The sequence below is a fragment of the Peromyscus eremicus genome, chromosome 4 (genome assembly GCF_949786415.1).
Source record: "Peromyscus eremicus chromosome 4, PerEre_H2_v1, whole genome shotgun sequence".
In the NCBI taxonomy this organism is placed as follows: Eukaryota; Metazoa; Chordata; class Mammalia; order Rodentia; family Cricetidae; genus Peromyscus; species Peromyscus eremicus.
Window position 1 is genome coordinate 99495884 of NC_081419.1, and position 12234 is coordinate 99508117.

The 12234-nt window shown below is 43.1% G+C and overlaps 1 protein-coding gene across 1 annotated transcript in view; it reads right to left on the reverse strand.

Moving 5' to 3' along the window:
• Nucleotides 1-343: 343 nt before the first annotated feature.
• Secisbp2l (SECIS binding protein 2 like) overlaps nucleotides 344-12234 on the reverse strand; it is a 50222-nt gene continuing 38331 nt past the window's right edge. The window contains exons 15-18 of the mRNA XM_059261308.1: nucleotides 11866-12086; nucleotides 10108-10262; nucleotides 7243-7462; nucleotides 344-4240 (exon numbers count right to left, since the gene is read on the reverse strand). Of these exons, the coding sequence (XP_059117291.1) occupies nucleotides 3585-4240; nucleotides 7243-7462; nucleotides 10108-10262; nucleotides 11866-12086 (1252 nt within the window). The 3' untranslated portion in view covers nucleotides 344-3584. The remainder of the gene's footprint in view (nucleotides 4241-7242; nucleotides 7463-10107; nucleotides 10263-11865; nucleotides 12087-12234) is intronic.

Genomic DNA, 12234 nt, shown 5'->3' on the forward strand with positions numbered 1-12234 from the left:
CATGATGGCTGCTGTGAGCCCTGAGGGTCACATGGGGGAAAGGAGGGATCTACAGAAGACAGGTGGGTGCCACAGATCATGCGGACCCCTCCATAGAGATTGATATTGCTCCATGAGAATCCTGGCAAAGCCGTGTGAATGTAAGCGACAAGGCAGGCAAATCCTTAGTCATCATGCACAGGGGGGATCAAGGAGCTGGCGTGACATCAGAATGCATTTCAATAACCACTTTATTAGCAGAGAAGACCCCACTAGTACTTACAAAGTGCAAAAAGGCTGTTATTAACCTCAGAATGTGAGACAATGTTTATCCTTCACACAGAAAAAGGACACAGAAATCCTCTTTTGGTATAATCCACTAATTTTGCTAGTTTTTATTAGAGCATTACAATGAAGACATTAAATTATAAATTCAGGTGGTATATTTAGAAATTAAATTACAAAAAAAACCCCAAATACTTTTAAGGTGTGATGTGCCAACCAAGTTTAAATGTTATCATTAAACAGGGTTCAGGTTTAGATTCTGCAGAATCTATGATGTGTACAAAGGCTGAAAGGGAGAAGGGAGGAAGAAAGATGTTTGCAAATAAAATATTCCACAGAAAAAAATTTAAATAAAAGGATAAGCTTTCAGCAAATTAAATTAATGTTCTAATCTGTTGGCACAATGTACAGAAAATACTTACATGATAATTTCTTAAGCAAACAGCAGCTTTACAAACAGTAATACTTTATACATGTATTAGAGTAACAATGTGTTACGATTTAGCAGTTTTGTGTTAAGAGTCGAAAATGAATGCAAAGGTCACTCTTTATTTGCACATTGTAATTCCCACCCACCCCCACTTTCCCCTGGTTATTAAAAAAATCACACAAGTATGTTATTTGGATATTAATTTGTCAATATTTAAATTATTTGAATTCCTTTTGACTAATTCTTTTCCAAATACTGGAAGCATATAAAATACCGTCTCTTCAAAAATGATTCCAGTCAAAGCCTGTAAAAACTTTTCAATGTATAACACATGTTATTTTTCCATGTTTAGTCAAAAGAAATTATATTACATCATTTACAAAGATTAAAACCAATTAAGCTATTATGAACATCTGCCTTTGAGGAGTGATCTTCACAACAAGCAAGCCTACCAAAGAGGGAGTCAAACCGGGGGAGCGTAATTTATACTGTAGTTCATGTACTGACAGAAATCTACCACTAATTATTGCCAGTAAAACTACATCTACACACTAAGGAAAAAATCAGTTTTTAATTCTTGTGCCGATAAACTCGTATTCTTACCATTAGATTTACTGCTAAGTCTCAAAGAGTGAATGACACCTACTTCCAAAAATAAGACTTTCCTATTTCTCATACCTCCTCTAAAGCCTGGAATTCAATATACACCAACAGCCCCAAATTTACCCAAAGGAAACAGATTATAAAGACATTGCTGATGCGTATTTAAGGTTATTCAGCGTGGTAGAACTTCCTTTGATAAATTTTGGGCTGTCCTCTAGAAGTGACCAGTTTCCTGTATAAAGTCTGTGGTCCCTTAGATTTGTGGCAGGAAAGCCACTGCCTCTGAGAGGGCACTCACTGCACTTCTGACAACTACAGCAAAAGTAAGTTGCTGGCGTTTCCAAGATTTCCTCAACTTCTCTTTTGGTACAAGTGTCCAAACTCTAAAATGATGATCCACGTCCAGAAGAGAATAAAATATACAAGAAATCTTTGAAAAGCCACTACCTCAAGATCAAGAGCGATCTGAACTACTGACATCAACAGGAAAATAACATCATGAAAAGTAGGAAAAGTTTTCAAATCCACTTTCAAGATTGCCAGTCGTTCAAAACCTCTATCATCTCTTTAAACAAGTTAAGGCTTTCAAATATGCAGACAGTAAGAATCGGCCCATGAAAACCACTCTGTCAGCTTCATTCCTTACGTCTAACAGAAGAATCAGATGATTAGTGCCTAGAGTCTACACTGGACAACAGTTTAGACTGGACGGTATACTACTGTCCCCTTTAGCACACTAATCAAGTTGACTGACATTTATTTTAAATAAAGCAATGCTCCTAAACTTTCACAATTTGCAAATACTATGCCATCAACCAAGGATCTCATCTCTCCAGCATTATAAAACCTCAGAGCTCCACAGTAGGTCCCAATTATTTCAGCAAAGACTTTCTCTAACTTGTCTCCTGTCTCCGAGAGGCAAAGTCCTGCATGGCATGACCAGGGGATGAGTACTCCTGGCTGCTGCCTGCTTCTGGGAGCTCGTAGGGAGAAAGCTCATGTGTCTATCTGTGTACTGGTAGCTGGGGTGAAGGAAAGGAGATGAAGACAAAAGACGGTGATGTATGATTCTTCCACCTCCTTATAGAAACTTGCGGACAGCAGAATCCAGGTGACAGGTGGACAGCAAACGGAACAGCTCATTAAGTTAAGATTCTTCCAAACACACACACACAGTCGAGAAGGGTAGAGATAAATAACCATGAATAAAATTAATTTCTGCATATGTTTGCATATGATAAATCATCTGAAGGATCTGCACAATTAGAATAACCTTCTCTTTTCTTCTACAGCTTCTTCCAAGCCTTACCGGAACATGTCACAAACTGTGCAAAAGGACTTTCCCTGACTTCCTGGAACTGTGGTTCTTGCCATGAAGAAGGTGCATTTTAAAAGATGAAATGACTTACAATGTGGATTTGTTTGAATATGCAAACAGATCCATGCCTCAAAACAAGAGGGTCCTAAAGCAAAAACAAGCAGTAGAACACAGCAGAATAACCTTGCTTCCGGTGTCCATGGGAAGTGCTGTGGTCATACAAACCTGTACACTAGTCACCTGTCATTGTCTGCCTAACTTTACATACTATGTACAAGAGCATTCCTGAGGTAAGAGGCAAGTGTTAGATAGAACCTGGCAAGTCGCACCATGGTGACTGCTCTTACAAACATCTATCCCTTTCCACAACGAGGCCAGCATGGTAAGGCTCCAGAGCTCACCTAACTCCTGCAGGCTGTTTCAGCCCATCCCGACTTTTGTAGGTTACAATGGCCAGTGGCTTCTGAAATAAACATTGCGGACCAAGCAAAATCTGCATCCATTTTTGAATACACATGCTGGGCAGCCTTGCTGCCCTTGACTTTTAGTCCCCTCCAGCACTTTTCAAAAGCAGCTTACATCACTCCAACAGACAAATTATCCTGAAGGAGATGGAGTCTGCAACCAAACACTGGTCCTTATAATCTCAATCTTTAGTTTGTAAAATCATCTTAACTAGCCATTAGTTGTTTATTTTTTTCTTTAGAATTTGGTCTTCTTTCTTTAATCATTATTTTTCAGTACAAAGTAAGTTGAAAGAAGTCTGAATTTTCTACACAACTCTTAGAAATAGACTTGGACACTAGTTAAAAGCGAAGCTAGAGATCGTAACAAAATAGGCAGGAGCTACAAAAGGTCTGTTGGGAATTAAAAACACAGTAAATAACTGGACAGTGGAAAATGTTGAGATGGAGCGTCAGATAGAGGGCTGCAGCCAGACACAGCTGGTGACAGCTGACACTTCCTGAGTTATAGATTTGGGGGAGCAGAACTGGAGTCAGAGTGCTCTTTGTTCCCGGAGTTGCTGGGTTTCGGCTGCTGGTCAGGGGTCCAGGTCTCACTGTCCACTCCCGATTCCAGCCCCTCAAGTGCTTCTGCCGATTCCTCTCCGCTTTGCTCTGCGTTGTCTTCCTCGGAGCCAGGCAGGGCCTTGCCGAGCTGAAGCGTTTCCATAGTCCTCTGGGTCTCCGAGACCCAGGACTCAATTCTACTGTTGAGTTGTACTTCTACTGATATGGGTTCATGAGTATAATCTTCCTCCTCTTCCTCTTCTTCATCATCCTCTTCTTCAAGCATACCAGGTACAAGCGTGCTGGTGGTGCTGGTGATGGAGGAATTCAAAAGATCTCGGCAACTGCCATCCAAGGAGCCCGTCTCTGTGCTCTGCTGGGAGGCCCACTCCAGGTCATCTGGCTTCAGGTCATCCTTGTCACTTACGGCTTTCCCCTGGCTTGGCGCTGAGGTAGTGCTGCCCGCTGCCAGCGGCGGCGGCTTACTCACAAGGGTTGTGTCGAGTGCGAGTTTACTGGGCTTCTCAGAAGGGCCGTGCTTACAGGGAAGCTCCTTCTCGTTCTCGGATGTTTCTAAGCCATCTGAAGTCTCGACCATGCTTCTCCAATTAGTTTCTACAAATAGGAACACATTTTTGAGAATCAGAAGCACTGTTTCAGAATCATGGAACTTACACCACAATAAGGGACAGGAATAACCTACAGAAATTTGCTGGCTCAGCAACTTAGTGAGACAATTAAACACTTAGTTTGTTCTACAATGAGTTTAAATGTTATAAAAACGTTCAAAGCAATGTGCCTTCAAACGAAAAACTAAGAGACAGAATGCACCACTGTGTCCGGAAGGAGAGACCATATGCAGCAGAGCTACTGATGCTCAGGTGTAAAACCTACAAACGAAAGCCAGAGCACTGACTCTCGGTGTCCGCGTCCTCTACAGCTATGCTGACTTCCAGGACCCCCAACTCACAGGCATTACAGCCAAGATGTCCAACAAAAAAAATTCTCACCTCAAGGGTTTGGAAAAGCACATCAGCTACAATTTGGGTCATATGTTTCATTTATACACAACCAATCTAACATGTATTTCTAGCTTCTGGAAAATCTGACTTATAACACATGTAACTCGGCTTACACAGTGTGTTATACAACAGCGTTGACAAAATCATCTTTACCGACTAGGACTCCAGGATGAGTGCGGCTCTCCCTCTTCTCCAGGTTTATTTTTTAAATAACAATATCCAATTATCTTGTAGTCATTTGCATTTACAGGAGTAATAAATACCATCATCATGTAGCAGTGAAAAGAGAACACCACACCCAATACATATCAGCTTTACTGGCCACAAGTACACACACACACACACACATCAGTGCAGACGATACTGGGCACTTCGTCAGGACAGGGGATACAGAAAGGGAAACAACCAACCAGCCTTCCTTCCCTGCAGCTGCTTCGGCACAGGCCAGATCCTCTGACCCTCACTCCTACTATGGAGGCAGTCCACCCTCCTACATGCTCACCTCCTTAGTAACACAATCCTTCACAGTGTAAAAGCACAAGAACCCGGTTGGTAACCCTTGGCCTACCTTTCTTCCTTATTCTACGCCTCTATCCCATCGAACTCAGTCCTTTGTACCACTTAGCTCAAAAACTACATCTGGTCACTGCTGTCTTAACCCAGGCCTCAATCTCTCCGTCCATTTGCTGTATGTCCCTAGCTTATTTTGCAAGCTGGCTTTGTCTCCGACTGGCTTTGGATGTCCTTAAGACAAGAGGCAGACTCCTCAGTTCTTCTGAGCCCCTCATGACCTGACCTTGCTTACCTGTCTTTCTGGTCCCACTGCATCCTGCCCCCCGACCATGCAAGCTACCCCGAGTATCATTAAATCCTCACTGTCCCTGCAGTCATCATAGGATAAGCCATGCCTTAGCATACACTGCTCTGCGGAAGTCCTGATGGCCACTCCTCGGAGCCTTCCTTCCTGACCTGGAGACAGATGTCCACTGACTGAACCCACCGCACTTTACATAACCATTCAAAAGCACTTCCTGTTTGCTATTCCATCTCATCATTCCTCCCTCACTCCCACCACATCTGTTGTGGCTGCCACACAGTAAATAACATTCTGGGGGGAGAGGGGGAGACAGGGTTTCTCTGCGTAGCCTTAGCTGTCCTGAAATTTGCTCTGTAGACCAGGCTGGCCTTGAACTCACAGAGATTCAACTTCGTCTGCCTCCCAAGTGCTGGGATTAAAGGTGTGCATCACCAGGCCAGGCGGTGGTGGCACATGCCTTTAATTCCAACACTCAGGAGGCAGAGGCAGGCGGATCTCTGTGAGTTCGAGGCCAGCCTGGTCTAACATCTTTAAAATCAGCTATTAAAGACTGGTAACCTGCATTTAATCCCTGGAAACCATGGAGAAGTGACTTCACAAAACTGTACTCTAACACCATCGAACATACTATGGCATAGGTGTGCCACAGCCTATCATGCACATACACACACAATAAATATAATTTTAGAAATTAAAAATAAGTTATTATTTCATATATATTTAATTATGAAAAATAAAGCCTTAAAGCCACATTTGCATTTCCTTCCATCAGCTTTTCTTTTTCCTAAAGAGAGGTTTAGCATTTAGCATCACTTCTTAGGTAGAATGTTAAAAATACAAACTAAGGCTTCCCAAGTGCTGGGACGAAAGGTGTGTGCCACCGCTGCCCAGCCAGAAGCCTCAGGGGAGGTGTGGCCTTTTGGAAGAACTGTGTCACTGTCGGAGGGTTTTGTGCTTTCAAAAGCCCACACCAGGCCCAGTGTCTGTCAGTCTCTCTGTCTATGGACCTGGTTGTAACTCTCAGCTACTGCTTTAATACCTGCCTGAACGCCTCCATGCTCCCCACCATGATGATAGTGGACTAACCTCTGAAACTGTAAGCCAGCCCCCACCTAAATGCTTTCCTATATAAGTTTCTATGGTCATGGTGTCTCTTCACAGCAATGGAACAAGTGACTAAGACAAAATGTGATTAAATTCCAGGGTCTTAAAAGGGCAGTCTCAGTAGCCCTGATTGTCCTAGAACTTGCTATGTAGACCAGGCTGGCCCTGGAACTCATAGAGATCCACTTGTCTCTGTCTCTCAAGAGCTGGGATTAAAGGCGTGTGCTACCATGCCCAGCCAAATATTCTATTCTTAATAATAATGTTTAAACTGATTTTTTTACTTTCTTTTTATTTATTCTATGTGTCTTTTATTAAACTAAATTTTAAGCCAAATAATATTAATCAAGAATAAGAATATATGGGCTGGCGATGTGGCTCAGTTGATGGAGTCCTTGCTTAGTTTGCATGGAGTTCTGGGCTTGCTCCCCAGTGTTTTATGAACTGTGTGTGGTAGAACACACCAGCAATCTGAGAACTTGGGAGATAAAGATGGGGTTGGGGGGTGGGAGGTGTCTGAAGTTCAAGGTCACCCTTATCCACACAGTGAGTTCAAGGCCAGACTTTAAAAAAAAAAAAAGGATAAAAACAAACAAGAAATACAATGGAAGACTATATACAAAATGGTTTGGGCCACTTAATTATTTCACTTAAAACAGTATGGGACACCTTACCATACTCCTTTTCATTCACTTCGGAAATGGGTTCAGAAATAACACTGCAGAAAGAAATGGCGCTGGCCGCAGAGGGGTTCCGGGAGTGGCCCATGTGGTGAGGCACCGTCTTCACGCTCTTCAGGGCTTCCTCCGCTTGCTCCTGCTCTGTCGCAGCAACCATGTCCTTATAGGCCTTCCTGGCTTCCTCGGTGAGCTCCACCAGTCTATTAAACAGGCTCTAAAGAGACAGAGGTTCCTCTGTGACCAGTCATTTTTTTTATTAAGTTTTTTACATTTTCAGTCCTGATGAGATTTGGACAGTTAGTAAACCACAGAACCTTACAAAATGCACCTAACACACACGTGGCTTATGAATACTCATAGGGTTGAGACAGCTGATTCTAACAGTAGCTTCTAAATGCAATACATTTCAAAGGTTCAGCAAACACCCCCCTTAGTCGGCACTACAGAGTAAGACCCGCAGGCATCAACTCTCCTCTTACAGAAACTTGTGTATGACCGGCACCTGCAGAGGTTTGGAACTTTTTGTTTACAAAACAACACAACACCAATTAACAACACTGTAGCTTTTAAAGAAGACATTACATCTGACTGTGGGCATCACTGAGGAACTCAAAACGGGTACAGTTCTGTGAGGGAGGGGAGGGCAGTTTGGACTAGCTGAGTCTGTGAACACAATTAAGGGAGACACAGAGCAACATAGGGCTGGTTTGGGGCAGGGATGGTCTTACTTGGGTTAGAACATGAGGGAATGAGCATGTGGAGGGAGATGGTCAGGGGTAGAGAAGATGGCAGTTTCCAACGGAATTTAAAGTCCTCTAGCCAAGTGTGCTGACAGATAGATACCTTTAATCCAGACAGAGGCAGGCAGAGCTCTGTGAATTCCAGGCCTGCCAGAACTATATAGTGAGACCCTATTTTCACCCACCAAACCAAACCAAACAAAACAAAAAAAAACAAACAAAAAACCCAACCTTTCTGCAATGCTCACTTGTGGGAAGAACTGAAAAGAGGCTAAAAGGAAGTTGATTTGTATAGATGGTTAGGGCCTGACGATGATTAAAATATAACCTAATAGGTAAGCATGATTACTGAGCCAAGGGTAAATTATAAAAACAGAATAGAGAGCCTGGAAATAGAGTAACCTAAACCTCCTCCCTCAGTAGAACAAAATCAGTATGAATGAAATAAATACCTGAAGTGAAATGGAGTGGAAATGGGGGCAGTCCTATGTTTAATAAAACGGCAGTATTTACAGAGCACTACAGCTACACTTCAATAGCTCTATCTCATGACACCCTCAGGAACCGAAAGAGACAACCCCTATGACAAAGCCTAGTGCTTCCCAGACCATCATTCAAAAAGACCTCACTCCCAGGAAATGGTTTTCGTAATTGCTAGGTTTTGTTTTGTTTTTTCGAGACAGGGTTTCACTATGTAGCTCCAGCTGTCCTGAAACTCACAGAGATCGCCTGCCTCTGCCTCCCAAGCACTGGGATTAAAGGTGTGCACCACTATGCCTGGCATTCCTGGCAAATGTTTTAATGTCCTGTTTAGTAAGAGACTCTAAACATGGCTTGATACAGAATATGTTGAATTTTATACATAAAACTGTATTTTAAGACAATCGGAAATGTGGTGATATATTGTGTATTAAATAAAATTTGCCTGAAGATCAGAGGACAGAACAAGCCACTAGATTAAACACAGAAGCAAGGCAGTGGTGGCACACGCCTTTAATCCTAAGCACTTGGGAGGCAGAGATCCATCTGGATCTCTATGAGTTCAAAGCCACCCTGGACTACATGAGATTGGCTCAGTCTAGGAGAAAAACAGAGCCAGGCAGTGGTGACACATACCTTTAATTCCAGTACTTGAGATCTCACACCTTTAATCCCAGTATGTGGGAAGTCACATGCCTTCAATCCCAGCAATACGAAGTGAGTAATATGGTAGGCCGAGAAAGGTATATAAGGCATGAGGAGACAGGAACTAAGGCTCTTTCAGACTGAGGAGTCGGTGAGGTAAGAGGTAGTGGCTGTGGCTTGCTCTGCTTCTCTGATCTTTCAGCTTTCACCCAATATCTGGTTCTAGGTTTGTATTAAAAGGAATTCGTGTTACAGAGAGAAGCCCAACAAGCTTTCTTCATTCTCATCGAGGTACAGCCATGACGTCGGGATCAGAGCATGGCAGAAAGCGCCCCTGGGCTGCTCAGAGGGCCTCAACTGTGCTGACTTCTAGGGCAGGAAATGCTGCAGCCAGCCACCAAACACATGCTTACTATTTGCTTTTATAGAGGAAGAAGAATGTTTAAAAGCAGTCCCTTCATGGACCACTAATAATGACAAGTGTTATTTGTAGTATGTAACAAACCACGCATTTAAATGAAACCACTAAAAAAATAGGCATGAAGATGTATGGTTTTGATATTAAAATAGGTATTATAAGCAGGACAGACAGAAACAGTCAGAAACTAAAGGATATAAGGCAGGAGAAGAAAATATTGAAGAAAGCAGCTCTGGTCCACTCCTCTGAGTCACTAACTCACTCTTAGCATGTGTTAACAGGACGGAGAAAGAGAGTATGCCTCCCAAGTGTGTGTAAGTGTGTGTGTGTGTGTGTGTGTGTGTGTGTGTGTGTGTGTGTGTGTGAGGCCAATGGCAGGAGCTGTTCCTCAGGGCCAGTCATCTCGTCTACTAGACTGGCTCTCTCACTGGCCCCAGAGACCCTTGTCTCTGGCTCCCCAGGGCTGTGAGGACAAGTGTGCACCACTTTGCCTGGCTTGAGGCCGGTGCCAGGGATCAGAATGAAGGTCATTTACTGACTGAACCACCTCCCTGATCCTGTCTCCTAATTTCTTACCTCAGCACCGAAATAGTTGAAGATTCCCACAACACTAACAGGAACCAGCTTGTTCACACAGCGTCCCAAAGCTTTCCTTCCAAGGGCAAACACAAAAGGAATCTCCTGTTCCCGGGCCATGGCTATGACATTGTAGAGGGCCTCATCCAGGCCACCTAAGGAAATCAATATGGAGAGGCATCCATTCAATCACCTTCATGTCGGAGCTAACCAGGCTAAAAAAACAGAGTACTGCAGCAAAGCAATGTCTTACTTGAACTGTAACACACACACACACACACACACACACACTCTCTCTCTCTCACATACACACACACACTCTCTCTCTCACACACACACTCTCACACACACACACACACTCTCACTCTCTCTGTAACACACACACACACACACTCTCTCTCTAACACACACACACACTTGTCTTTCTTCAAAATTAAATCCCAAATTCCTTCAAACCCAGTATTTTATTTTCTCTATCTAGAAGGGTTAGCAGAGTAGGAATCAAGTTTCAATGCAACAAACATTTATTATGGAGAGATTAGTTGAAATGGTTAATAGGAGCTAATTCTTTTTTTCACAGGCTGAGCTCCAGTAACAACTGCCCATATTTAGGTAGACAGATGAACAAGGTGGCATTGGTGTTTTCTCTGTACAAATGTCTACCACTGCTACCGATGCCTCGATCTGCCTGCTCCAGCACCACGTCAAGCAGGGCTGCGTACCAGGTGATGTACTCACATGCTAGCTCACCAAGAGCCTTTCTGTGTGTGCTGGATAGCTTTATGTCAACTTGACACAAGCTAGAGACATTTGACAAGAGGGAACCCCAATTAAGAAAACGCCTCTGGGTAAGCTGATGTGCACGTTCTTAATTAGTGATTCATGTGGGAGGGCTCAGCACACTGGGTGAGGACATCCCTGTGCTGGTGGTCCTGGGTTCTCTAAGAAGGCAAGGCTAAGGAAACCATGGGGAGGAGCAAGCCAGTAAGCAGCACTCCTTCATGGCATCTGCATCAGCACCCGTCTCCAGCCTACTGCCTTGAGTTCTTCTCCTGACTTCCCCGAATGAAGAATTATAAGATGTAAGGTGAAATGAACCTTTTCCTCCTCAGGCTGATTTTGGCTATGGTGTTTTATCACAGCAATAAAAACCCTCCCTCAGATACTATGTAACCACTGGTTTCTAGGAGACAAATCTCCACCATAAGCAGGAGCTGATATCTTTACCTTTTTTCTAATTGTATTTTATTTATTTATTTGTTTATTTATTTATTTATTTGAGACAGAGTTTCTCAGTGTAGCTCTGGCCGTCCTGGAATTTGCTTTGTAGACCTGGCTGGCTTTGAACTCACAGAGATCTGACTGCCTCTGCCTCTCCAGTTTTAGGTTTAAAGGCATGTGCTTCTACTGCCCAGCTTTTTCTAATTGTTTTTAATGAGGAAAAATCATTAAAGAAAGGTTATGTAAAGTTTTCAGAGAAGAACCTACAGATGCAAAGTGATGCACCTGACTTGTTCTGGTCTGGTCACAGTAAGAAGAGAGATACTTGGGAGCTCAACGTTTACACACAAGGATTCCCTTTAGAATCCTGTCTTAATCACACCTACTTAAGTTTAGGTATTGGAAGACTTCTCATGCTCAACATTTATTCCATAACTGTATTGTACAGATAGACGTGTTCCCGGGTGCAGGGCTTGTTTCAATTCCCTACAATGCTAACGAAGAAATGATAAACATTTCTGCGGCAAGTGTACACACCCTTTGACTGGATCTTCTCACAGTTTGGGGAAATGATGACACACTTGATCTTGTTCAGCTTCATGTGCTTGGTGACCTCCCTCAGCCCCATGACCAGCCGCCGCCTGGCTTTGGCTCTCACGGGGTCCTTCTGGTAGATGCGCTCCTGGAAACTGACAAGCTCTTGCAGAAGGAGGGTCACACATTCATCGATTTCTTTAGAGAGAACCTGATTACAATATCTGGCAAGAAAGCAAAGAACCAGGTCATTCCATCCTAATTCATTTCCTGTAATTACAGACTTACATTAGGAAATATCTTTGAGGGAGAATACATCCAACATGGCATTTTTATAAAAAGTCATCAGTCTGTACAATTTTTAAACACGTC